This window comes from Rutidosis leptorrhynchoides, unplaced genomic scaffold (assembly GCF_046630445.1).
Source record: "Rutidosis leptorrhynchoides isolate AG116_Rl617_1_P2 unplaced genomic scaffold, CSIRO_AGI_Rlap_v1 contig610, whole genome shotgun sequence".
In the NCBI taxonomy this organism is placed as follows: domain Eukaryota; kingdom Viridiplantae; phylum Streptophyta; class Magnoliopsida; order Asterales; family Asteraceae; genus Rutidosis; species Rutidosis leptorrhynchoides.
Genome location: NW_027266831.1, coordinates 10,952 through 35,009, shown reverse-complemented (window position 1 = coordinate 35,009; position 24,058 = coordinate 10,952). Strand labels below are relative to the sequence as shown.

At 33.8% G+C, this 24,058-nt stretch overlaps 1 protein-coding gene across 1 annotated transcript; it reads right to left on the bottom strand.

Annotated features, from left to right (window-relative positions):
- Positions 1 to 642: 642 nt before the first annotated feature.
- LOC139884851 (pectinesterase-like) lies at positions 643 to 3,586 on the bottom strand. The gene is made up of 2 exons (XM_071868823.1): positions 2,683 to 3,586; positions 643 to 1,334 (listed from the first exon to the last, which is right to left on the bottom strand). The coding sequence occupies exons 1-2, from the start codon at positions 3,584 to 3,586 to the stop codon at positions 643 to 645; spliced, it is 1,596 nt and encodes a 531-aa protein (XP_071724924.1).
- Positions 3,587 to 24,058: the final 20,472 nt, after the last annotated feature.

Here is a 24,058-nt window from a genome sequence, read left to right as displayed (position 1 = left end):
GATTTTTTATTCCAATGTAATAATTTACTCTAATTTTCCTTTGTACGAGGTTCTGCCTCAATTTCATTCTATCAAAAAAATATATATTATTAAAATATGTAGTGGTAGTTAATGATATAAAATATAATATATTTAATTATGATTAATTAATATGAATTAAGTTATGTTTAAGTTAAAATGAATCAAAGTGAATCAAAATGAGTCGAGTGGAGACGAAACGAAACGGAAAAAAAAAATGGAGCCTTAGTTTTTAGGTCCCATCTTAATTTCTTGCTCGGAAAAGTGTATAAATACATCCCGACAAAGAATTTCAAGTGGACACGTTTCAGCATCTACTTTCTACTCACTCCCTAGCCCATTTTGTTTCCCTTGTAGCTTCTCAATCTAAATCTAACTCCGGCGGATCACGAAGGACGCAATAAAAGCACAAATCTCGGTAAAACATAGAACAAGAATAATATTTTTTATGACTTGTAGTTACATAAAATCAACATGCAAAAGTGATCTCATTTGCCAACAAATTTTATCTTGCTAATCAAAGAATAACATTACAAACATTTACAGACAAATTTAGTTTTGAAATGATCTCTCTTTTCTTTTCTTTATTTGTTGAACAACCATTCATACTTACTTCACACGCTCTTACAGTCCAGATGTGAATGGAACGTTGGTTGCCGGCAACCAGGACTTTCCAGCAATGAAATTCTCCACCGTAAACTTAGATGCTTCACTGGCACTAGTAATGACCTTGTAACCACCCCATTTCACTCTCTTACTTGTGGAAGAAGCTGGTCCGAGATTCTTATACTCCCCATAATACAATGTCCTAAGGGCAAAGTTACCGTCCCATTCTAACCAGCCGGCAGGATCCACCAACGTATCAAGATAAGTCGTCATAAACACTGTCCTCGAATATGCCTTCCACGGTCGTCCTAAGAATGTTTTAAACTGGCCAAGTACTGGTTTTAGATCTGAGGATGCCATCACTCTCGAGCTGTGGATTGAGATTCCCGTGTTTTGGTTAGGGTCCGTTCTGCCTTGTGCGGTTACGGTGTTTTTTTGCTTGCTCATGGGTCTCCGTGCGTATATCATGCAGTTCTGGAGGACGACAGCGGCATTGCCAAAGATGAAATCTACTGTGCCGTACACATAACACTCTTTATAGAATTGCCGTTGCGAGTGGACGTAGAGTGTGTCTTGGTATCCTTCAAAGCCGCAACGGTAGAAAACTGAAAGGTCAGCGCCTGATCGGAGGGCTACGGCTTGATGGTTTTGTGGACCTGCTGTGTTTCGGAATGTGATGCCACGAGCGATAAATCCTTCACTAGTTACCGCTGCAATATTTAAGTTTAATATTACATTAATCGGTCATCATCGGCTATCAACATATTTAAATCGTGAACTAAATAAGTAATGCAGGTCGACTAGCTCAACCATAGTTATATATGTAGCTCATGTTTCTAAAACTTCAGACTTATAACATACGATGAAACCCTGAAAAAAAAAAAAAACGATGAACCTAATATATAAAATTGTATCATGATCAAATTTTTAAGCTCTTAGGTCACCAAATTACAAAATGTTTTCAATTTTTAATGGAGTTTAACAAATTTTCGTGTACGTAATAGACAGAATGAGTCTAAGAATTACTTGAGGATATGTGTGGTAAAATAATAATTTTGAAAGTGAGAATATTAATCAAATATTGTTGTATAAAGTATGAAACGGTTTTGTAGGTTTATTACAATTTATATGTCAGAGGTTAATTACACGAGTCGTGACAAAACACTTTAAAACCAAAATTAAATTAGAGAGTTTATTGAAATATAATATATAGTCACGAAATAATTCTTGGGATAAAATAGTTTGCATTGGAATTATTAACTGAAGGTTTATCTTCTCTTTGGTTGATATTGGAGGATGGAGAGCCTAGCCTTAATTAAAATTTAGAAAGAGTTTTTATGTAGAAAGTCAATGGCGAAGCACATAAACCGTAGGGTGTGGAATGATCACCTTTGGAAAAAAAATATTTTATATACTAATAATAAGTAGTCCTAAGTTAATAAAGTAAGCTTTTTCTCTAATTAATCAAATATTTTTTAGATTAAATTTGAACACCTAATTTTATTTTATTTTTAACTTACCATTGTAAAATGGGTCAAAACTTCACTATTATATAACATCCATTCACTTTCCAAACCTCTGTTAACACTCCAAGCCGGTGTACAACTAATGAAGTACTCTATAAGAGGATGACAACTCTGACTTCGCACTCCGCCCTTCTTCTGCTTCCCCCCATCGCAATAAAGGACTATATCCGCTGCTACGCACTCAATTTCAAGGGCCTAATGTAGTCGTTATAAATTGAATTTAGGGTTTCGATTGATCACTAGCGTGGCTTTGTTCTAACAAATTTAGGGCTTTATGTTCTAAGTCGAATATTTACTTCTAATTAATGGTATGGGTAGTTCGGTTTGATGCAGTGAAGATAGTAGAAGCACTAATTTGTATCGAATCAAGCTACATCGCATGTCACCCTTAAGAGTTGACTTTTTGCAAAATAGTTAAGTCCGTTAGTTTCTATTTCAACGTATAGAACAAAAAGTTTTATCTTTTAACTCTTAGGACCTCTACGGAGCAAAATTAAGATAAAAGTTTTAAAAAATTAAATAAAAATCTTACCCACTGTTGCAGAGTTGAACGTAGTAGAGCCACCACCTACACTCTTACTCCCAGTAATAATGGTGTACCTTAGTCCATCACCAAGTAGCATTATATTCTTTATCTTCTTATCAATGTCAAGATTCTCGTTATAAACCCCTGCCTTAATACGTATAACAAACCTTCCTGTCCCGCTCCTCTTGGCTGCAGCGTCGAGTGCAGCCTTGATCGTCTTGTAATTCCCGGAGCCATCTTTAGCCACCACAACGTTGACTTTTATCGAAGTTGATTGCAACAGCTTCCTATCTCTACCGTTGACCCAACTCGGAAAACCCTTATCAGGATCATAATAAGTCTCGGCCACGACGGAGTCGTTATCGTGTAAAGCCAAAGTGTTACTTATTAGCTTCGAGACATTATTGTAATTAGACAAGATGAGCGACTTCATGTTATTCGAAACTCCGACCTCGGAAATTCCCGTCCGACATGTTTCGAGGTTCGTTAGTGCTGCACTAAGCCACGTTTGGGAGTCAAAGCTGGTCAACTTTGTGTTAGAGTCAACGGTTTTGTTGAGTTGGATGATTGTGTCGTCGTAGAGGTTGACACAATCGAGCCATGCTGATTTTTCCGTTCCTGATCGGAATTTGTTTCTGTGGCGCTTGTTGCGAGTTTGAGCGGAGAGGGTTGTTTCTAAAGCAACTTGTATTGCTTCTTTACGAAACGCCGACTTCGACTTTTGTTTTGGAAAGATGGATGACTTTCGGAAATTATTATTTTTGGTCGACATGTAATATTTGCATTGTTGAGGGTTTGGCGTTTCTCTACACCAATCATTGTCGGTTCGGACTGAACTTGAATTGGTTTGTGATATTATTGTGAGGGATATTAATGTAGACAAAAGGAAAATTAGCGATTGAAATCCCATTTTGATGGGCTAATTGTAGAATGTGTGGTTAATTTTGTTGGACAATTATGAAGGCTTATTTATACATTATTAAGACTTTTGTGGGGGTTGACATCGAAGATTCTTTTGTGGTTAACATGATAACCTATCAGTGTTTAAAAAATTAGAAGACAATTTAACAATGTATACTTACTTTGATTTATTCGATAATTATATTAATTTGAAAGTTTCAAATGGAATGTTGATTATTCACAAATTTATATGTGCATTTCTTCCATCTCTCAATACGTATTTTTTAAGATTTTGAAACACAAAACAACATGATAAAAGAAGTACAACGTATTTTGATCAAAATTATATATATGAAAATTATCGTTTTTGAGACAAAACAAAAGGTCTAAAAAGACATGTATTAAATAATTGAGGAAATTTCTCTAAAAAATGGAGGAAATATTGATTTTTTTTAGTCTCCCCGCATATCCTCACCACCGACAGCACGGAGACTAATTCCTAGTTCCAACTAACGCACGAAGCGATAGGAAACTGACCATAAAATTTTTTTCATTCGCAGAAGAGATCGAACCTCCGACCTATTAGTTAAACCACGCCAATCCTGATAGTAGAGGAAATATTGATTTAAAATAAAAAGAAGTAAGCTTTACAAATACACTTTATCTTAAAACACAATCTCTCTCTCGCTTTATATTATTCTATAATAAACAGCAGGATAAGAGAAAAATCTTACATGCATAATATATACCACCTCAATATTTATATATATAAATTAAAATTTGACATGTATTTTTTAATAGGTCCTAAATTATTATGTAAAAATGAGCTGGAAAATTAATTAAATTAAGTAGAAAAAAATAATTTTTTTTCTCTCTCTGTCCCCCTCTCAACTAAACGATCTTTCCTTCAACTCATAAAACAAAAACTCATGATAGAATTATTCAATGTTATTTTAAATATTTCAACGAAATAAAAAACTAAAAACATTACGATTACTTTACAAGTTGTCAATAATAATTGTCGATTTTAGTCTCTAAATCAAAATTTTCGGACACATAATCAAAACCAATTATATTTTCGTGTTCTGCAAATATTGAAATTTCTGGGTTTTACAGATAATGAACTTTTTGGATTATGCAAGATTTCCTATTCGATTTGATTCTCTGTAATTTTCAAGTAAATATATTTATAATTCGTTTTGGCAGATGAATGGATGTCGATCTGTAGTTTAATTTATATAAATTATTTAATTGGATGTATTTTTCATATTTATAATTTTAATTGAATTATCTCTCATATTTTATGTTTTTAAAATAATTTGACATCTAAGATTATACATATGTTTTGTGATCCATAAAATTACGCATGTCAACTTTTTATTTGCATATATAAATGATGAGGTGGTGCATATTATATATGTAAGAATTTCTCTAGATAAGATAAAAAAAAAATGCATTAAAAATTGTTATTGAAAATCAAAATGGAAAATTAAAATGAATCGAGGCAAAATGGTCAAAATGACAATTTAAAAACAACAAAGACTAATAAAGTGCAATTGTCATAAGATAATATTGATGTGATAAAATTGGTCGGATTTTTATTTAAGAACATAGTATATAATTATTTTTCTCATATAAAAACAGATGATGTTTTTTATTTTTAAATTTATTCGTATAAATATATTAAAATATTAATTTTCATTATATATATTTATATATTAAGTGAATTTAAATATAAATAACAATATAACATCATATATTTTGATATAGAGATAGTATTATTCAACAATATTTTTAAATGAAATATATAGACTAATTTGCAATAGAATATCATCATACTAATTATTCTACCAAAATATCGTATAGTAAAATTTATTTTGATTCACTTTAAACTTTTTTTATAAAACTCATGCATGTATGAGCTATTTTTTTCCATCTTACTTTTATATTAATTTCAATAATAACTCTATTTATATAAATATTTATGACTTTAAAAATAATAAATAACGAATATATATATTTATCATTAATTTTTTTTAAGATGTACATCTTTATACGCAATATTTGACGTGAATCGAAGGAGTATTTGAGATTAGTTATTATCGTATAATGTTTTCAACAAATATCTAAATAAATAATAGATGAATATTACATTTAAAAGTCTGAACTAAATTTATATTGATTAATATATGTTATTTTGAATTAAATATTAATTAATATATACTATCGAGGTTAAGGACTGAGATGGATAATATATAGGTTAATATGGTTAAATATATATTTTAATTGTGATTTGGAATGTATTGTTTTCTTTTATTTTTTCGTGATTTTGGATGATTGAATGCGATTTTTATTATTGGATGAGTTAGTGGATGGTTGAAGTTGTTGGATAAACCTTAAATCTCCGAATACTGGCGAGCTCAAGATTGGATGAAAATGAAGCAGAAATAACAACAATAGCAAGCACTATAATTCAAATTTGCAGAAAAATAAAAAATTAGAACACTGATTCACTAAAACAAAACTATGATCATATCCTTCATATTCGATTTGATGCTATCCTAATCTAAAGACTTAACGTTGGTATCTAGTGTGTTTGGGACTTAAAAAGCTAATTTGGATGATCGGAATTCTAAGAAGCACTCAACCAATGCAACCGACTTTTGAAATTGTAAAAAGATGAAAATGGCGATCTAAAATTACTCCATACCATTCATAAGAAAAAAATGATTACAATAAGCCTTTATATAGGCGTCTGAAAGTTTTAACCTAGCTAACATGAAATTCAAATACAGTTATAAGCTGGATTTTATAGAAAACCAGAAACCGAAAATGGTAAAATGAAAACTAGAAATGATTTACTTTTTGCACGATCTCTTCTTCTGCTGACTTCGGCTTGTATTTTCACCTTAGAGTAATCCACAATGCGTTTTCGAGTAAATAACACTGTAAAACTTTCAAAAATTGCAATCTTAACTTCGTCTTCTTCATCTCGACAAAGACACCATTTTTTGTTGACTTTTTGCTTGACTTCCATTTCGAGCTTGATCAAAACTGCTGTATTATCCAAACTCCTTCAACATACTATTAAAAACTTAACTAAACCTTAACTTTACTAAAAACAACTCTCTAATTTGAATTTCATCATAAACTTGACGAACAAGATAAACAGAGTACAGACCCGCTAATGCCATCTTCACCAATGCTCTAGAACTTCAGTTTAAACAATTAGGCACCTTCAATGACTAGCCCTTAACAATTCTAAATCAACGAATTTGACTACAATGACTTATAATGAAAACGCCCAATTTCAGTTCTTCAGTATGCAACTCGATCACACATTTGTGGATTCCAGACTATGTCAGACCAAATTAAGCTTGCAAAATACTTTATAACAACTAAACGAAGCTACCCATAACACCAATTTAACTAATCTTATTCATTACTGCAAAAATTAAAATTCGGACATCAACAGTAAGATAGAACCCTAATCAAATTGGGGCTTTTCGAATGGCTGATTTGCGAAGCAATTGGAGGGTATGTCGGTGTTCCTGACACTTTCCTGAGTCTGTTCTAAGTTTGCCTGACCTTCCCAAGTTTATCGTCTAGCCGGTGGAACGCCGTCTTTGTTTTCTTCAGTCGGACCTCCAAGGTTTGCAGCAGGTACACCAAGGTCTTTGATGTTTTGACGATGTGCAGTTTCGTCCTTTCTGCAAAATTCATTTTTTCTTCCCTGTTCAACCTTTCGATGCACTATTTTGATTCCTTCAAAAACTCCATGACTAACCTCAGGAACATCTTCTCGATCGAATCGCTTGAAACCATCTTCTTCTTTGTGGCTTTCTTCTTCTTTAAGTTTGATTATTTCTGCTAGAAGCTATTGTCAACTTTAGCTTTTTTCTTTTTTTTCTTTATAGCAGTCTCAATGATCTCAAACTTCTCGAGATGATCTAAACCAACAGAAATATAGTTAAATATGTATTATAATAATATGAAAATATGTAGTGTAGATAGGTAATGGATGATTGATATGGTTAAAATATTATTTAAAGTTATAATAATATTTAATGATAATAAAATATAATTTATTTAATTATAATTAATATGAGTTATGATATATTTTGATTTAAAATCAGTTGAAACGAAACGAGTAAAGACGAAACGAAAAAGAAATGGGACCTCAACATTCTGTCGAGTGATACTGTCAACTTCTGTCCTGGTTGGTGAATAGGTTTTTTTTTGTTTTTTTCTTTTGTCTTATGTAAAGTTGGTGATTAGTTTTTTTGGAGGAATGTTGGTGATACCGACTAGCTTGAGAATTGTCATCTAAGGTAGTAAAATAATATCAGTAGCATTGCCAACACTATTAAATGAGGATATATCAAAAGAAGTACATACTAGAAAGAAAGCGTGTCCTCTTCATAAAGCCAATATTTAATTATCACTAGACTCTATTACTAAGACAATATGACTATTAACATAAAAAAAAAAAAAAAGAAAAAAAAAAAAAAGACAATAAGACTATTGGCGATCGATATTATTTTATCCCTTTTAACCATCAAAAAGACAGTAAGACTATTCTTTTTTATTCATTCGGTTTGAATATCCATATATCATATTCGATGATTATGATAGTAAAAACAAATTCATATCTAGAAACAACGTAAAATAGTAAGAACATCTCAAATTTTGACTATTTTTTATTTATTATAAAATCATATTATTATTAATTTCTTTTAAATTAATATTGTTGGGATCGGAAAAATTTATTATTTAAACGAGATATTAATTTATCAATATATGATTTTTTTTTAAAATTGTAGAATTTATTATTTTAACGAGATTAATATTTTATCAAATATTATTTCATGTAGATTATACTGTAATAGGAAGGAAGAAGGTTGAAAAGAAGATTAGAAGAAACTGGGTTGGTTAAAATGAAAAATGCTAAAACATGGGAGGCCGGCAGAATAGGGACCAGATTCCAATTTTTAATTTCATCAGGGAAAATATTTTTAAAACAAAAAAGTATAAAACTGAGAACGCTAGGTTCAATCAATCGTAAGATGGTGTTTTGAGGCAGCAAAATTAGATGTCAAACACAAGAACCCGAATTAAGAAGATATGGGCGAAAACTATTTCCTCGGGTAGAAACAAAATTCAACTTTGGAGTTGATTTATAGAGGCATTTTACAGAGACAAATTTTCCACATATTTATTTATTTCTTAATTTATAAAAGAATAATCTTTATACTATCTCTTTTCCAACATAGTTATGGAGCAAGTGTCATGAGACGAATTTTCTAGTATGATAATGTATGTTAATTGCTAATGATTGGTCAAACATACCTTGCCGTTTGTAATAATGCTTCAGAAATCTTTGTTAATATGACTCATTTAAATTAATTAATAGTATTTCTGTAAGTAGCATTATATAAGCTGGCAAAATGTAAACAAAACATATAATTATACAGTTACATTTTATAAGCTGCACGATGCTCGTGAGTTATTATATATATAAATGCATTCGGCTCTATCTTGACTTTTGTGTTAGAAGAAATATTCAACCTTGTACATTCGTATCGTGCTTCGTTTTGAATGCAATAGTCAACTCTGACTTGCCAGCTGAGAAGAGAGGTTTGTAAGGTGAGGTTCGATCTATTGTCCTCCCGTATCACCATAGTTTTAATTTTATATACATCCGTCTTTCCCGTTTTTATGAAATCATATTTTTTATACAAATTTACATAAAAAAATGACATTTAATTAAAAATATAAGAAATATTTTTTATAATATTTTTCATATTTATCCCTTTCTACAAACTACCATTATCAAATCCATTTTAATCCTTATGCCAAACACGCCACCACCCACTACCATTATTATCGATGGATTATAGCCATTGACTGTCATTGAGCGCCACCATTGAGTGCCACTGCAGCTGCCTGTTGACCAGCACCACCATTATAACATAAGTTATTAATTTTATGTTTTAGTTTTTTTATATATAATTAATTAACTTTATTTACGGCATTTTAGTCAAAAATAATTTTTCGTGATTTTGTCATATTTACTATCTTGTATTGCGATACAGGGAATCCAGTATTTCTTAAGTTACTTACGATAAGAACAAATCATGGAAACGGAAAATTCCTACCAAAACTATATAAAGAATTAAAAAAAATTAATTGAAAATTCTTATAGAGACTAATGGTTAATCAGGACAATGGTCTAATAGTTAATACATCGTTTTTCTTTTCGAGAGGTTGAATATTCGAATTCTATTAGAAAAGTAAGAAATAAGGTTCTTAGAGAGGCTGAACTTAGATGATAAAGTTTAGGTGTTTTGTTGGTCTTTTTAAGAAAATAACGTGCACAAACTTAAATTTCATCGATCCATCATGAGAAATTTTTGGGCGAGAAGTTCCTACTATCTCATCATTCAGGTATGCAACTCAAAATATGGCATTTGACAATATTGATAACATAGTGTAAGAACATAGATATTTTTGTTAACACACTGCAAAATAGATAAAACTGTTGACACATTTGTAGGCATCGAAATTTTGACAACCAATGAAATAATGACACGTCATTCTAGATCAATAATTAACCCTAGGGAAAAGAACGAAAATAGTAGCCCTAACCCTTAGAGTTCCGACACCGCAAGAATCAAGTCAATCAGAGGTCTGGAGCTCGAGATGTCGTCGTAGAACAAGGACCAAAATGGACATGATTATTATGTTGAGGGTTCAGACGTGAAGACTGAAATAATAATGAGCCGGCTTTTGTTAAGACAGGTTTTGATTAAATTGTTCAAATAAATGGGCCACAACCCATTTATGCTGTTTGTAGCCAAGGGAAAAGCCGGATTAAACACATCAATTGACTCCCTAGTTTGAAGGTTGTTAAAACCAGAAACTTCGATGACGTGAAGATTTCCTCTTTCATATATCAAATATGTCAACATGAAATTTCAACCTTCTAGAAAATTTTCATGATAAAAAAGGAAGAGAAATATTGAAAATTTAGGAGTATTTGTCAAGACATGAACCAAAAGAGAAAACAGGAAACAAAATAGGAAGAAATTGGACTTCAAGTAAATAAATATGGACATAACGAGTAAATACTAGCTACATAATTGAAAGTGAATATCGGTCTTTTAATTCCAGAGCTAAAAAAAAGAAAATTATTAATTAAATTGACAGAGAATGTATTGACGTAGAATCACATTAAAGGCAAACAATATATTCATGTGTTTATTACCTCAAACCTCTTCTACACTATAAATAGATGCCTCTCCTCATAATTCACACACTCTAAATTTTGAAGAAGTTGCAGAGCTCTCGTTACGCTGTCGGAATCCTTCCATCGACACCACAATCCGTAAGTAAACCTAGCCACCTCACATAAAGCATAAAGATATAACCTAAAAGGTTTACGGTAAGGTGTATTGGAAAGAAAAGCTAATTAACGTTGATCAAAGGATCAAATAGTCGTGAAATCTACTTTTTTTATAATTTAATTGTTTGAATTGCTAATAAAATTACTCTTCATTCATTATCGTATTCCGAATATTTCGTTTTGTTTTATTCGTGTTTACAACACTAATTTAAGTTCTGACTGTCAATTCTAAATAAAAACATTAAATAATAACTAATAATAGTAATAATAGTAGGTGAGAAAGTCTAGTTAAAATAAATGGTAAATGGGCCTAATAACTAACGCATGGGGTGATATTACTGGCCATCTTGGTCGTGATAAGACATTGTTGTTGAGGAGCGACTCTTTTGGTATTGCAGGGGTACTATCATTAAACATCGGTACGCCTGTCAATCTTCTAAACGACAATTCCAAAATTACGGGTTCGTATGTGCCTTATAGTAGCTGGTCAATTTTGTCCATGGATTCGTGCTCAGAATTGTTAGGTTGTGGTCGATTGTTTCTTGCTAGGATATACAATGTTTGGTTGTGGTCGATTGTTTCTCGAAAATGGCACACTTCATCCCTTTGTAAGAATGACATATAATAGTTCCAACATTAATTTCTAGCTTGCTCTTTTGCGAGGTCATTCGTCTTCATGGGGCTCCTAACTCTTATCACTTTTAATGATGCCTAACTAATTCCTTGGCCATTTTTAGCGAACTCTTTTTCTCATTTCATTCAAATTACTAAAAGCAGCATACAAGCATATTTATACGAGTATTAGCTCAAAAGCCTAAAGTATATAGCAACATTTAGGCATAACACAAAATGCAAATGAGAAAATTACTAATGTCTCAGCTCTAGGTGCTTTTTCCAAGTGCTTTTCTAACGGTCACCGATGCTTGCTCCTCAACTCTAGAATTCATCCTTGCACTAAATCGGACTTGTTTACGATGAAAAAACAACTTCACTTTTCTTACTTGAAGCTAAACCACCGATTTTTGACAGAGAGACTAAAATTATTTTCATCAGCTATAACTTTTCATAAACCATCTAAACAACTTCTATGTGTGAAATGGACACTACTTAATCAATAAACCAGATTTCGCCAATATTTGACAAGACAACTTTTGATCGATTTCCAAATGTAAGCATACCTTTTATTTAGACTATTGGAAATCATAAACTAACTTCCTTTAATCCTCTAAAAAAAACTTCATTTACTCATTTCCATGCTAAATGCACATTTGAACCAAGTGATTTCATTCAGAACTGTAGAAACTGAAAATTCAACTACAACCAGTAAAAGGACTGAAAAGGAAATACCAGAAACCTTTCTCGAAAGAGGGCTTTTTATTCCAGAGCAAATTTATTCAAATTGATTCCTTAGCATTGTTGTCAACGCCGTCGTGATTATTTGTATCGGTAGGAATCTGTTGGAAATGACTTCACAGCAAAAAAGACATCACATAGAACAGATTCATGAAGCTAACCCAGCAAACAATTACAGAACAAGTAAGAACAACAACAGAACTTAAAAACTTGTAACATAATCAATATTGATCATTCATGGTTTTGATTTCATTTCAATGCTGTAAATTAACCTAAATAAAGGTTTCAAGTATTTTGATCCTAAGAAATTGATTTAGGCGAAGACAGATTTTGGTTTCTGCAAAAGACAGTACTATTGGTATGAAAATAAAAACAAAACAAGAGAAAATGGAATTCTTTTTATTTTCATTGTAATTTTCGGCTCAAGTTGTTTCTGAATACAAAAGAGTTTATATACTATTCTCAACAAATTTTATTACTATTATGATTCACTTGGTCACAGTCAAGACAAGGAAAACAAGAAAAAACAAAAGCAGATAGTGACATTTCTACTATAAGACAAACTGAAAGGAAAAAATATTTCTAATGGTTTTCTTTTCTTGCTCTCCAGTTCTAAATCAAATTTAACCTTCAAGTAAAGTATGATTGGTAAAATTTTGTAGTAGAAACTCTCCTTCTTCATAAAATTGCAGATCATGTCACAAAATGCTCAAATAGTTGACTTTGAAGTTGACTTTCGATTCTGCCATTGAAATGAGCAACCACCATTGCAGATGCCCGTATTTCGACCCTCATGTGGGTCTAGTGTGGGGCCCGTTGGTACCTTTTATTGTCTGCGAAAGTTGGGCCCTAGTCATGCCTCATAACCTGAACCTGCTTAACCTGAAAAAAATATATATTTTGTAGAAATCTGTAAGCTATAATGCTTAGTGAGATTTTACATTGAAAAGCATTTCATTACATCATTCATTAAGGTAAAATGTTTTGATCATAAACGTCTTAAATCATTTTGACAACAATAAACATATAGAATCGTTATTTTCGAAAACAGGAATCATTATAAAACATTTTTAGACATCGTCGAACCCCATCAGTGAAAACATCAGGATAACTGACAATAGGAATGACCTACTGTAGTATCCTAGTGTACCGTCAGCCCGTCAACAAAGGATGCAAATAAAACTACAGCTAGATATACTAGAGGAGTCGTACCATCTGATCAGACCACAACAAGGGGTCAAAGGATCTAGTACTCATCATGGATTGGGTCGCCACGAAGTCGACCGAATCCCATCATCAATAAAACGTTTGTTCATTGGGTTCGCATTTATAGAAGAAAGCAAAACACGCTTTCGATTAATCATTCTTCGTAAGCAAAATTTGCTTTTAAATCATGAAGAAGTAAAGAAAACTTTGCTTTTAGGGTTTATGCAGGTTCTCTCCAGTTTTTAAGTTATAATACATATCTATGCCATACATTTAAATAAATCATAAAGTAGTGTGATAATCAGAAATTATTTATATGGCATAGTATATATATATTTAATAAAGCATTAACATATATTCATAGATAAAATGAAAGTAACACTCACAGTTTACTCGTCAAATAGTCCTTGCTTCGATCCGCTTGATTTATAGACCTATTGTCATCGATAATTCATTAACATACATTTTAAGCTAATGACGTCGGAATGAAATGCTACAAATGATTTTTCGTACGTCTCACTTGTTAGATTTCTACACGATTAATTAATTAGTTAATTACTAACGAGAAATAGTTATTTTGACAAATAAATATATTTTTAAAATTTATAAGTTATCAATTTGTATTTTATTGATTAGTAAAATTTTCCAAAATCAATTTTATAATGAATTGATTTATTTAAGCCAAAATAGACATATAATAGAAATCAATCGAAGTTGTTATTTTATTTTTAAAATCCAAAAATTATTTTGACTAAATTTTTACATAATAAGGTTCTAAATAGTTAATAACTTTTACTGTAAAATGTTTATAGGTTCGGAGTAAGTAAAAATAATTTTATTAGGCTCAGAAGATAAAATATTACTTTTAGGGTTTAAATTAGGTTCGTAATCAAGTTCGAGTTCGTAAAAGGACAAGTATAACCTTTGACTTAAAATCGATACGTTGCTAAATCTGTAATTTTGTAAAACAGAGAGGGGTATAAATGACTTTTAATATAGACACGAATTAAAAAAAATCAGACCAATCCGATACAGATTGAAATAAACCAAATTGAACCGAAAGGAACCGAAAGAACCGATTTAAAATACTGCAAAAAGACAATTTAAACCTTTGACTTTATTTGACTGAATTAAAACGCGTTGACAGTTTTGTAAATATTTTAAAAATGAAAGGGTAATATAGTCTTTTACTTAATTGAACTGATTTTTATCTCTCCTATTATAAAAATTATCGAACCAAATCGGTTCAATCATTACACTTCATCTTCTACCTTTGGATCGTGTTTTCTTCTCCGTCTCACCGCCTCTGCCAACGTCAACTTCCCCGATTCCAGCAACGACGTACCCCGACTCATACACCAATCGACCCGTCTCGACTTAAGGATCACGAATATGAGGTTAGATTACATCAGTTCTACTCCGTTCGTCTTTAATTTCAAATTTAGGTTTCGGTTACAATTTTTGAAAACGTCGAATTAGGGTCTAGTCTATTAGTATGTTGTTCTATGGTTAATGGGGATTGTAAATATGCTAAAAATGAATCGAATTGGATGCAGGAAGTGGTCGGATTTTACCTTTGAAGATTCCGACCACCGGCTAACTCGACGGCTTCTGCTCAGAATGACTCGTCGGCCTCCCACGATGCCTCTAGACCCTTAACTCGGACCAAACTCGACTGACTCTTTTACGACCCGAACACAACTCGGTCGTGACTCACTCGGTAAACGGCTTCCGATCAGTGTAATTCCTCTTGAATTTGGTTTCTATATGTCTATTTAACAACATATGTTAATTTGGAACGATTATGGAAATTTTGAGTTTTTAGACAGTAGGTTTTGACGATTTGTATAAATTTGACAGTTAAATCTTCCGTAGGCTTGTTACGGAAGAATTTGGACTGAAATTTCATTGTAATTGGACTATAAAATAAACTGAATTGAATGGTTTTTCTTGGCTGAGATTGTTGAATGAATGAGAATGTGATTTGTTGAATGTTGTTGAATGTTTCTGTGAAAAAAAATAATGGCGAGACGGAGAGAGTATATAATGTTGTGATTGATTGAATATTTCTGTTTAGACATAGTGGGAAGAATTATTAGACATAGTGGGTGGGTAGTGTAGGGTGTAGAGTAGAAAGAAAAAAAAAATTAAATTGAATGTTTCGACAGCTGAAAGTTGATTTTAATTAACTTCCCGCTCCGTCACTAACACATGTATAAATACAAATTGGGAATTTTGTCTGATTTTTATATATGTTATTCTCCTTCGTCTTCTAATCATTTCTACACAAAAATTCTTGAAAAATTCGTACGAAATTGGCTGGAATTTTACCTGAAAGTTTCGTTTGATTCTGTTTCGTGTCGGTTTTGATTATGTGTTGATTTTAGACATCGAATTGAGCTGGGTTCGTCGAGGTTGGGTAGAAATCGGCTGACTCGGTCCGCGACTCGGTGTTAACTCGAAGTCGACTCGATAACCTCCGGTCGGCTGCTGACTCATCGACGGCGATAAATGTGATCAATGGACGATGATGAACGCATCTGAGGTAAGCTTTTCGTTTTCTGGAAAAATTTATTTTGGGATTGTTCTGTGTTTGGCCGAATTGCTTTTCTGTTTCTGTCTGTTTGATGTTTCTATTGTCACAACAAATCTGTGGTGTGTTTATAAGCTGTTAGAAGGTTAGAATTGATTAGGTTGGCAGCTGGTAGGTTTAGAAAAAAAATAGCAGTAGGCTTGTTGACATTTTGGAATTGATTTGAGTGTTTTCCTGTTGAAAGTTGAAATTGTAAAGATTTTGTGACCCAACTCCAGACAGAATGAATTTGTGTAGAGGGTAACTTGTTTTTAACTTAGGTGAGATGTCTTTGACTAAAGAATTACATACTGGTTCTGTATAATTGTAGACTTTCCCATGTATGTAGAGAAATGGCTTGACTTGTTTGTTTCTCTTGTGTAGGATTTTGTCCAAGAGTGAAGGCTGCTTGTTCAGGTGTGCAGCTGACTTAGAAGACGTTCAATTGCAGAAATGTGGTTGCTGTAGGAAGGGTATCATATAGTCGTATTTGTAAATAGCAAGTAGTATTAGTTGTAGGAAAAGAGTAGTATTTTGGATTGGAAATCACTTGTAATGGTTATGCTTTGGCTATTGTAAATTGGATGATAAAAGATGTAATTGGACTTTATTAACAACTTTTCTTGCAGTAATTTTAGTGTAGAAAAATTTTCTTAATAATGCATATTGTTACTTAATCCATTTGTCTCAAATCGACTCTAATCGATGAGTTAAAAAAAAGGTAACTTGACATAGAAGTAGGAACGTCTAATATTGTTATCAACGTAAAAACACAACTTATCTTAACGTAAAAATTTGTCGAAATTGGTTCATTACACTCTTCTTCTTCTTCATAAAATTGTAGATCATGTCACAAAAGGCTCAAATAGTTGACTTTGAAGTTGACTTTCAATTTTGCCATTAAAATGAGCAACCACCATTGCAGATGCCTCCACCATACTACTCTAAATGAAACTGCATTAACACTTTTCTTCAACTTAAACTGAAACTAAAAATCACTACTTGACTTGTTTGAAAAAATAACTGATATTGGCCTATTCAATAGCAATTCTCATTCTCCATGGCTGAAATCTTGCATACACCTTTATTACATCTTCCTAAGACTCAATGTAGTCGACCTGAATTGAAACGAACAAGAAAAGAGTCCTACAAAAAACTTTTCCAATTCACACTCAGTTTTCTAGCTTTGAGCAATTCGGACTGCAACTTTATTCCTTAGTAATTATATGCTAAAATTAACTCAACCAAACAACTCAGAGCAACATTTTCAAGCTAAATGGAGCTTTGAATTGCATTAATCCATCGAGAATTGAGAGAGAACGGGAATACCCGATTTTGCAGAAAAACAGCATTAGAATCCTAACAATTTGGAGCTTTTCTCTAGGATGAATTGCAGCATAATTGGACTTCACGAATGGATAGACGACATCAATACGAGCATTTCCATGTCAAACGAGCTCTGCCGATGACTGTAGCTCCGATAACCAACTTTGGCTTAATTCTAACAGACTCCTCGACTTTTGAACCAGTTACACCAAGGTCCTTGAACTTTTTACAGTATGCTGTCTGGTCCAATCCTGTAACTTTGCTGTAAAAACCTGAATCAGTTCTGCTCGATGTTGTGATGCATAGTTTGCTTCCAAATCCTTGTGGAGCTTCATTAAAACCTTCATGAAACTATTAAAAGCTTGAATGACTAAAACAATGAGCTCTCTTCCATTTTCTTTCTTCTTCAAGCTCAACTCTTCTTAGTTTTTCTTCAACAGATGGTGAAAGGTGTATTCCGACCTGTTTTGACAGGTAAATGCAGTTGTGCCAACAGTAGCACGTTAACACAGTAAAATAAAACACAGTGCAGAAAATAAATAACACACGATATGTTTACGCAGTTTGGTTTCCCTACTCTGCGGGGCCTAGCCTAGAGATAAACAGTATTCCACTATTCTTGTAACAATAGGACAGTACACGGGTTATAACTCGCTCGTCTATAACCTACTTCCTATTTTACTAAGTGTACTCTTTGCTTCCCTCACACAGCCTAGACAAGCACAGTCTAGGACTTACACAGTATGCCACACCAAAACGGGTATGGACTTCTCGCAACCCTCTTTCAGATATACGAGTGTCGATTGCCTTGTCAACCGGACAAGGACTTCTCACAACCCTCTTTCAGATTGCAAGGACCCTAAACAATGCACTACAACAACAACTCTAACTAGTTGAATAAGTGCTCTCTTTAATCACTCTTGTGAAAGTGTAAAAGTGTGATCGGGTTGTTGTCTTCTTCTTCCTTTTGTACTGAAAGCAAACCCGTTAGAATAAGACTCCTCAATCAGTTCGGAATCTTCTTCATCAATGTAGAATCAAATCAGAAATCACCTTCCACAAAACAGAAATCAAATCCCTATCAGAATAGAGATTGTTTCCCTTTAGAAGCCTTTTCCTGATATACTTTCCTTTTGTTCAGGATTTAAATAAGATTCCTTCTCTCAATAGGAAATCCTCATTTAAACTAAATCAAATATGATCTTCAAGCATATCAAATCAGATCCTTGTTCAAATCAAATCGGATCACAGTGATAATAGGAAATCCATACCATATCAAATCGAATCCATGATCATATCAAACTGAATCGTGATCAAATTGGATCAAAACAGAATCATAGAAGGATTCTTCATTTATACTAGTTTCTATACGGGACTTGTGCTGCAAGAAGGAAATAAATCTTCTGTATAATGGTTTTGACGAAAATAGCCAACTTATACAAACTGCTGCAGAATTGTGTTTACAGGATCCAGCTAGCACAGGTTAGCGTCACAGGCAGTTAATTGTAACTTGTCCAATCAAAGTTACTACACAAAGTGCCAATAAGATGAAAGTTTCGAATAGTTAATCATGACAAAAACTTTCAGCAAAAATCAGAAAGCTCCCCCTGAAAATCAGTTTCGTGCAATCTGAGCTTTCACAATCTGTACTGCTGCTTTTCTTTCTTCTTTTTTAAGAACTGACTGTCCAGTGTGCTCACAGGTACTTTAGCAACAGTTTCTTCAACATTCTCCACATCAGATAGAGAGATATTTTGTTGCTCCCCCTTAGCTGCAGCATTCTTATCATGGAACTCCCCCTCAATACGAGCATGAAGGAACTCCCCCTTAGCACGAGCCTCCCCCTCAACTTGAGGGTTGCCACAGGTTTTAGCAACAACTTGATCCTCTGTGTTAACAGGATCCGTAGCAACGACAGGAAAATCAGAAACTTCTTATCTTCTCATAAGACTTTCTCCTTGAATTTTATCTAGTCATAGCCCAAACATTGTTCCCTAACAACGGAAACACATTCCAACCTTCTTTTTGGATTTTTCTTTTTCTATTTTTTCCTTCCTTTTTTTCTTTATTAAAAAGAACAGACAAAATAATAATTAAAATGGTATATACAGGGGAGGAAGCACTTATCTTAATTTTCACGTCATGGAACAAGGTCCGAGAGCTTCTCTCAAGAACTCAAAACGATTTGCATCAAGACTCTTCGTAAAGATGTCCGCCAATTGTTTTTTCGTGGAGACATATTCCAAGGCCACCTTCTTTTCTTTAACAGGCTCGCTTATAAGGTGGTGACGAGCTTGGATGTGCTTCGATTTGGAGTGCTTGACTGGATTTTTCGATAAGCTTATAGCACTGGTGTGCCTGGCATCCGTGCTAACAGGCAACGCCTCCACACTAGGTGTGTTTTCATTACTGTTAACACCTTCCGACGCTAATGCTCCCACACTAGGTGTGTTATCATTAGATAGAAGTTGACCAATTCCAGGTTCACCATACCGATCGGCTGCCCTTTTTGGTGAGACTCTGCACATAAGGCTTTTCAATTCTTTCTTCTTCACCCAAATATGTCGTTGAGAGTGATTGACGATATCGACCTTCTTCTTTGGCTGTTTCCTTGGCATTAAAGCAATGAGAGTTCGAATATCAGCTTGTCATGCAAAACACCTAGGTCTGATATGTCCAGGTTTGTTGCAATAGTGACACATAATTATGTGTTTAGTCACCCTGTTGTCACGCCCTGAACTACAGCTTCCTTTCTCAGTTTTTGATGATTTGTGACCAATCCCAAAAACATTATTCTTTGGAGACGTTTTATTCAGGATCTCATCAAGATTTCCCTTCCCTTTGTTGAACTTCTCAACGGCAAGGTTGGCTTCTTCTAGCTTCTTCTTAGACTCGGACAGTTCAGATTTCAACTTTTCAATCTATGTTTCGTATTTTTCAATTATGGTGTCGAAATCCTTCCGTTCAGCTGTCAGTTGATCTACTTCATCAGAAAGTATGTGATTGATCCTGAGAGATTCAGTCATTTTTCCAAGTAGGTCTTTGAAAGCAGCGTGTATGTCCCCGTCATTATCACTATCTGAGTCTTCGTCTGAATTTAAATCCTCTGTTTTAGCTGTGCTAACTGTTTCTGTGTTCACAGATTCACGGGCTGTGCTCACAGATGCATGAGCTGTGAGAGCCTTACAAGCAGGAAACTCAATCTCACTTCCACTATCACTAGACTCAGACTTGTCTTCGGACGCCTCCTCATCACTCCATGTAGACATGAAAGATTTCTTCTATTTTTCTAGAGTGTTGGCACACTTGGTAGCAATGTGACGAACCCTTGACATTCATGACATTGTATTTTTCCTTTCCTGAAACTGGTTCTTCCTTCACTAAATTCTCCCTTTTCGAATCTTAGAGCACCTCCTCCTAATTCATTCTTCTTCTAGAAGCTTCGATCATTCTTCTGACTGGTTGAAGAGTAATCATGGAATTTTGCCTTATAGAACTTCCTGTACATCTTTTCCATATTTTTTGTTATGAGCGCCAGCTGCTCACGGATCAATCGTTGCTCACCTATGCTTACAGGTACATCTTCCACTTCAGATTTAAAGGCAACAGATTTAGGTTTAGATTTAGACTTATCTTTATTCCTCATAGCCAAAGTCATCTCACAAGTTTTGAGCTTTCCCATTAGATCATCAAACTGTAAGCTCTCGAAATCAGTAGATTCACTGATTGCATCCATCTTCGAGCTAAATTTCTCCGGTCGCGATATCATCACTTTTCTCACCAGTTTGGATTCCGGAATTATCTCGCCAAGAGCAGCAGATTCATTAGCAATGTAACAAAGCTCTTTTTCAAAATCAGCAATAGTTTCATCATCATTCATGGTTAGAGATTCAAACCTGATGGAGATGAGGTGCAGCTTTGATTGTTTGACTGATTTTGTTCCTTCGTACGTGAGTTGAAGTGCATCTCAAGATTTCTTGGCAGTTTCGAAATTCTGAATAATCTTGAACACACTAGGACGTACGACATAATGGATTATGCTAACAGCTTTGCTGTTTGCAGCACAGGTGGTTGATTCAACTACTGCCCACTGGTCTTCACACTTTACTGTTACAACACCATTAACAGTAGCAGTAGGAGGTGTCCACAGAACCTGTGTAGCACGCCAGATTCGTTCATCTTGGCTTTTTAGGAACCATTTCATCTTATGTTTCCAATAATCATAATTGGAATCGGTAAGTAACGGAGGCCGAATGGTTGAACCGCCTTCTTCAATCCTGTCTTCCATAGTCAGAATACGCAAGATCTTTTCTCAAGACGATTTCTTGAGCCCGTTCTGATACCACTTGAAAGGTATATTCCGACCTGTTTTGACAGGTAAATGCAGCTGTGCCAACAGTGGCACGTTAACACAGTAAAATAAAATACAGTGCAGAAAATAAATAACACACGATATGTTTACGCAGTTCGGTTTCCCTACTCTGCGGGGCCTAACCCAGAGGTAAACAGTATTCTACTATTCTTGGAACAATAGGACAGTACACGGGTTACAACTCGCTCGTCTATAACCTACTTCCTATTTTACTAAGTGTACTCTTTGCTTCCCTCACACAGCCTAGACAAGCACAGTCTAGGACTTACACAGTATGCCACACCAAAATGGGTATGGACTTCTCGCAACCCTCTTTCAGATATACGAGTGCCGATTGCCTTGTCAACCGGACAAGGATTTCTCACAACCCTCTTTCAGATTGCAAGGACCCTAAACAATGCACTACAGCAGCAACTCTAACTAGTTGAATAAGTGCTCTCTTTAATCACTCTTGTGAAAGTGTAAAAGTGTGATCGGGTTGTTGTCTTCTTCTTCCTTTTATACTGAAAGCAAACCCGTTAGAATAAGACTCCTCAATCAGTTCGGAATCTTCTTCATCAATGTAGAATCAAATCAGAAATCACCTTCCACAAAACAGAAATCAAATCCCTATCAGAATAGAGATTGTTTCCCTTTAGAATCCTTTTCCTGATATACTTTCTTTTTGTTCAGGATTTAAATAAGATTCCTTCTCTCAATAGAAAATCCTCATTTAAATTAAATCAAATCTGATCTTCAAACATATCAAATCAGATCCTTGTTCAAATCAAATCGGATCACAATGATAATAGGAAATCCATATCAAATCAAATCGAATCCATGATCATATCAAACTGAATCGTGATCAAATTTGATCAAAACGGAATCATAGAAGGATTCTTCATTTATACTAGTTTCCACACGGGACTTGTGCTGCAAGAAGGAAATAAATCTTCTGTATAATGGTTTTGACGAAAATAGCCAACTTATACAAACTGCTGCAGAACTGTGTTTACAGGATCCAGCTAGCACAGGTTAGCGTCACAGGCAGTTTGTCTCAACAGTTGGCTCTCAACACTTTCTTACATATCATGCTTCCTGAAGCAAGCCAATCCAATAACTCCTTTTTTGTTGAAAGAAATCTGATTGATGCAAATCACTTCTAAATAACCACCATTACACTTCATAAATATTTCTGGATCAAGGTACCTGAAATTCATCTTTAGTTTCCATAAAAAAACCCTGCATTCCATTATTATTGCTAAATTTTAGAAATAAACACTCACAACAATATCTACATCGTTAGCTCCAACTATGCTTGGATCTCACTCGATCAAGTTGTTGCTAGTTCTAATTTTAATCCTCTTCATTTGAACCAGACAGAACAAGGTCCTCAAAGTCTTCACCATGTGCACCGGGACCCTTCTTAGTGTTTTGACTTGTTATTTCACTAGTTAAATTCAAGTTCCACCCTGTGATCATAATCCAACCTGTTTTGACCCTGATTCATCGAATGCTCAGTAAATGCATTGATGAACGTTTTTCCAGTGCACGTTCCTAAGACGGACGCTTGCAACTTCTTTTTCTTCTTGACCATGTCTCTCTTCTTTTTCATTGTTTCTTTATTCTTTACTCTTTCTTTTCAATGTTTCTTCATTCATTTTTTATTTTGAGCAGACCGAGACTTCCACTACATCTTGCATTCTAGGTTTCATGAAACAAACCAACTCAACACCTATTGGTTGGGTCGGTTTGAAATTATTTGCTCGGCGTAGCTACACTCTGGGATCGCCAAACTTTGCAAGTGGGTCACAAATTCGAGCAGCTGTTCATATCGAAATTATCTTGAAACGAGAACAAGGATCTGTTGGAGAGAAGAATTGAAGGAAAACGATTATGTTTGAGATGGTAATACAACAAATATTCAGTTAACTTCTTTTAGAAACGCAATTTCGTTTTATAATTTTACTTTCCTCCTACTAGATTTAGATTTAGATTTATGTATGTATTATTGTATATCTAGTATTCTTAGTCAAACTTTGGATATTAAATATTACAAGAAAAATTGACAGACATTTTGTTTTGACATTTGCATTGTGCAACATCCCATAGGGCATATGCCATAGCATTTTGTGCATCAAACAAATTGCACGGAAATTTACGTAAATTAATTTTTGACATGAAAGATAATTTACTGCTCTTTTGAAAACAGCATTTTGTTATATCCACTAATTATATTTAATCGTTTAGGAGAGATAAAATATTTATA